Genomic DNA, 5,187 nt, shown 5'->3' on the forward strand with positions numbered 1-5,187 from the left:
GCCCACTGCTAACTGGTATTGACTACATACAAAGAGGTAGCATCTGTTCATGCCTTGTCTCACTATATGGAAGTTGGTACTCGGCGAAAATTGGAGTTTGAGTCACCAAGCGTTCATTTGCTCGCCCGTCGTCATCATGTACTTTTGAGGTAAACTGGAGACGTAATGTAGGTGTTGTTTTCACGACCAAGATAGCCTCCTACTCGCTTTATCGAGCATTATAAATTTTTCTACTGTCTTATGATATGTTACAAAGAAGCCGACCCTATTCGTTTTCGATTTAGTTCTTTTGAAACTTTTGAATAGTCCAGTCATCGGAAATTTGTTTTGACTTCCGTTCTAAACATTGCTATTGCTTGTAGCTGGTTCCAAGTCGCGAATAGACTCTGAATTATTTGTTGATTATTTGTGAATCCTTTAAGTGAAATAACTCGCGTTATCCTTTCGGAAATGCCACGACGCAGCCGTGATGACGAGTACATCCCAATCAAAATCGAAGGATGGAATGGAAAGTTCGTGTACGATTCAACCCCCACAATGGCAACTAAGGCTCATCCCCGCAATCAGCAAGCCAGCAACACGAATGACTTCTACGGTTTCAACACTGAACCCATCGTCCTGCCACCAAAATGGGACGGCACATTCGTCCCCAATACTGGAGGAGGATCTCGCTATCGAACAGAGGATAGAAATCGATCGAACGACTCTCAGTTTTACGCATACAACACCGAACCTGAAGTTCTGCCACCAACATGGTCAGGAAAATTCGTCCAGGATCCAAATGACGTGAGAATCAAACCTGAAAGAAACCAGTCAGATGGTCAACACTATCACGGATATTCGAATGAACCAGAAGTTCTTCCTCCAGAATGGAACGGAAGATTCGAAGTTCACCCTAACGATATCCGCATCAAAGCTGAAAGGAACTTTTCTGATGCCCGCGATTACGCTGAGGCTAGTCGATTCAGACTTCGGGAGAATTAGATAATTGCTGGATTGGAATCTTAACTAAGTGAATTAAATTATTTATTACTAAATAGCAATCCTAAACCGCAATAGAATCTTGTTTATGACGTGGCTGTGTTTCTGTATGCGCAGTTAGAATAGTAAAAGTTGCTAAGTCATTAGCATCAAAAAATAGTAAAGCTGTTTATCTGGTTTTACACAGTTCTGCCTAATTGGGCGTTGAAATTACCATAAAATATGCTGAACATGCCACGTCAGTAGATCAGTTTGTACCTTAATCTGTTTTTGTTATTTTTGTAATTTATTCGAATAAAGAGAATTTTTGAATTCCTGAACGGTTGTTGCTCTATATGCGATATACTTTTTGGAGAGGTTTTACTATTTTTAGGTTTCATGCTGTGAATGCATTTCGGAGGATAATATCTATGAAGAAACAATTTCGTTGAGTTATAGACATACATGTTGAAAAATCTGTGTGCTTTCTCCCATTGGCCTGTTTTTCACGCATTCCGTCTCGATTTTCTGCTTAACCTTTAGAGTCCTTTTTCGACCCCGTTGAGAAAGCGATCTCATTATGTAGCACCACCAGTAAAAATAAAGAAGACTAACTGTGATCCTGACGACATGCTTTCCTGCCTGAAAATTCACTTTTTCGTTGAAAAATATATTGGAGCTCACGATTCGTGATCAAGAGTTGGTGAAAGTGAGTCGCTTATGAAGGTCACTTTCTAAGAAAGCACTCCGTTATAGCAACATAGAGTAAACATTACTGCTAATCGCTTACACTCGTTTGAGCGAATTAGGTGAATTTTTCAAATATTTCGAATGGAACTTCAGAAGCACACATTTGTATGTTGTTTCTTCCGACGCTATCGGTTAAGCTTAGATATCACAAACGTTGCTGCTTTAAGGCAACGCCTTACACCATAGCTTATTTGCAACCTCCTACTCCTTGTCCGGATGCACTGCAGACTTCAGAAATCAAGATTTTAATCTATATAACTCCTTCTTGATAATTTTTATAGTTTTGCGATCGAAATATAATTGTTTGCGACATTCCGTCAATACTTACAAGAGACCTATGATATGTAGACATGATCTTCAACTTCAGTTTCATTAGTTCCGTATATATCAGTTCAAAAAGCGGCAAGAGTATGAATTATATTGGTCTATTGGGCCAGATTTGTGACCTATCTATCCTCAAGCAACTTCCTCAAATACCTAGGCTCAAACCAGCTAAGGTTACCAACCTGATGGTTTCTATCAATATAACTCGTACCCTTGTCGGAGGGCAGAGGCGCGAGGCATCGTCTGGTAAAATTCCCTACCATCGAAACCGTCGGCTAACATAGGATTTTTCGAAGTATTGAGTATTCGCGTAAAGAAAAGGGCTGGCGCTTCCACTATAATACGGACTGTTCTGATTATGCTTTAGATTAAGTTTCGCAAGTATTCACTTGACCTCGTCGCGGTGGCCGCTAGAAGTCATCTTTGGATGGGCCAAGAGTGTGTACGGCCAGGTGGGGAGTAAGTTCATCCAACTGACGAGGATCTGTTTGCCTGCTTGTCATGTGTTAGGAGCAAGCGGATCTGGCGGAGGGATGAACCGAAGCAACAGCCCGATGATCGCCCTCTCTGAGTGAGGGAATAGCATATGTCGAGGGTCACGTGCTTGATCTTTGGTATGTGGGCCCTGAATACCTTGGGTCCCTTCAGTTTCAAGTCAGTCCCTTACTTTGGTGGCCCGGCTAATTACATGCAAGGATCTATTCTCCAGGGAGTTTCTTGGTTCGCATGTCTCTAAGACGCCTAGGAGAGCGTAAAGCTCAAGGTCATCTCATACGACGAGGTTAACAGGAGGTTAACGGTCGATCGCATCCAGTTGCCGAAGACCCGCACGAATAAAAAGAGGCTTGTTCAATCCTGCCTTCAAAACCCCAGGATTCCCTTACACGACCGAGCGGTTATTAAGGAGGCGGAACCACAGGTACACAGGATAATTTTTCTACTCCGCATAAACGAAGAGTGCCTGGAAAAGGCGGATTATAGATTGCAATTTGGAGTCAGGAACGCAAAGGAGAAGGTTTTCCATTCCCCAAAACCAGAAGATCCAGTCGACGCTGCCAACAAGCTGTTAGAGGAGATGAAGATCGACGTTGACGGAATTTTAAGATTCCTTTACGGTGAAAAAGATAAATTTGCAGAACTCAAAGTGCGCCTCAGCTAATTCCTGCAAAGAAGGTCAATTTGTTGATTGGCTGTGACAACAATGCAAAGTATACGCTTTGGGGCAACTCGGACATTAACCCAAGAGGTGATTCTCTTTAAAAAGGGGCAATAGCTCCCATTTCCCCCGCTACTAACTGACAATGGGATTTTTAGGGAAATCCTTCTCGGATCACAGTCAGATACTTTTCAGCCTAGATTTCAATGTAGAGAGAGGTCTCAGAGACCTCAGGAAGACTGGAGGAAATTTGATCAAGTTATCCAGAACTAACTCTCCGGTGCGCAAATTTGTAACATTGGCACGATAGATGAACTGAGGTCAAAGGTCGACACTCTGTCCAAGGAACATTGAAACTCGTCCTTTCTTAAAAACTCGAAGGTTCCTGGACAAAATCTTCTAGTGAAACCGATGCGCTGCTACTTCAAACGCACTTCCCCATCAGCGAGGACGGAGCCGATAAAATTGATTGGGCTATAAACAGCTTCCCCGAATATAAATCTCCGGGCCCAACTGTCATAATGCCCCAGTCATTCTAAAGAAAGAGCAGGAAAGGGTTCTGAGTGTAATTATGCGGTGTTTCTAGCGATTAATTATTTGAAATAATAAAACTTGTTTTTTATTATTCGCTAGTGTTGATATTTTTATTTTTGCAAATACATATATTTCGGGAACCACTTGTTCCCGTCATCAGTGCTAACAAGTCAGGAAAGGGTTGTGCCGTAGGTTGTTGAGATTTGCCGGAGCTACATCTCTTTCAGAATGCATGCGCGTGGTCTTCGTACCTAAAGCGGGCAGGCGCGACTATGAGTTCACGAAGGACTTGCGACCAATCAGCCTCACCACAGAAGAGGAGCAACTGGACGTCCTTGACCTAGACCTTCTAAGGTTCAAGCTGAAAAGCGAAACGCAAGGATGTGTCATGTCGGAGGAGGAGAACAATACTCCGGTATTGAAAACGCTGCATCTGCAGTAATTGTAAGAATAAGTTCCAAGGGTAACATTGGAATAGCGCTGGCTCAAGAGGAGGAGGAGGAAGCATGCAGGTAATTTGGGATTCCTCTTATGAAAAACCACGAGTTGGCATCATTCTCAAACACAACTTAATACATTTGTCTTTCAGAGACTCTAACTGGATACCTCGTGCCTGTCTAAATCTCACTGGAAGCCGGGAAAGAACTCGGAAGGCAGTCGTGGCATAAGGATGTTTTCAAGGAGGCGGCACCCGCATACCACGGGAATTATTCGTGAGACTGGTGAACTTCTGCGGTGGTCAAGGGACCAATCAGCTTTCTAAGAAAAGAAAAAGGACATAAAAAACATTATGCGAAGTTAAGTTGTAATTAAATTTGGAATGGATTTGTTAACTTCAGGTATCGGTTATACCTCAACTTTTGTTTCTGAGAAATTGAAATTATAAGTTTAATCATTGCATTGCATTGACCTAAGTTGATTGCGCTCTAACCTCCCCAGGAAAGTGTCAGTCCTTCCGTTTAAACTGGGTCTCCCCCTCCCCATTATGTTTAAAGCAGCAGGGGGTAAACAATTAGGTTGGGGTGAGCCGCCGCAGAGCCACTATGTAAACTGTAATCTGCCTCGAAACTTCACGTCTCTATTAGTTTATTCCGAATGGGTTTAGTTTTGTTGAGTCAAGGCACGTGATAAAATCTCTGTGTCCTGGCAGGGAGATAATATTTGAGAACCAAGAACCTCGGCCTTCATCTCGCGAACTGCTAGCATTCGGGTTTGCTCCAGAAGGTGCTGTCCGGTTCGCGCAGTTGGTGTTCACAACTGGCGAACTGGTTAGAGAAAAGAAAAATTTTCCGGTTTCACTATAGATTTATTATGGTTGTTTAAACCCAGGATAACCACAATAAATCTATAGTAAAACTGAAAACTTTTTCTTTCAAAAGTTTTACTCAAAACGAACTTTTCTTTTTTTTCAGCCGTTGTCCCGTTGACAAGCAGGGTCGGCTCGTCGTGATCGATTTCACCAT

The 5,187-nt window shown here is 42.6% G+C and overlaps 1 protein-coding gene across 1 annotated transcript; it reads left to right on the plus strand.

Moving 5' to 3' along the window:
• The first annotated feature begins 232 nt into the window (after positions 1-232).
• On the plus strand, positions 233-1,301 carry LOC119655278. Its single transcript, XM_038061097.1, has one exon. The coding sequence runs from the start codon at positions 451-453 to the stop codon at positions 982-984; it is 534 nt and encodes a 177-aa protein (XP_037917025.1). The 5' UTR covers positions 233-450; the 3' UTR covers positions 985-1,301.
• The last annotated feature ends 3,886 nt before the right edge of the window (positions 1,302-5,187 follow it).

Source organism: Hermetia illucens, chromosome 1 (genome assembly GCF_905115235.1).
Source record: "Hermetia illucens chromosome 1, iHerIll2.2.curated.20191125, whole genome shotgun sequence".
Classification (NCBI taxonomy): domain Eukaryota; kingdom Metazoa; phylum Arthropoda; class Insecta; order Diptera; family Stratiomyidae; genus Hermetia; species Hermetia illucens.

Excerpts from the sequence above, each read along its gene's own strand:
- LOC119655278 (XM_038061097.1), top strand. The coding sequence starts at position 451 with ATGCCACGACGCAGCCGTGATGACGAGTACATCCCAATCAAAATCGAA.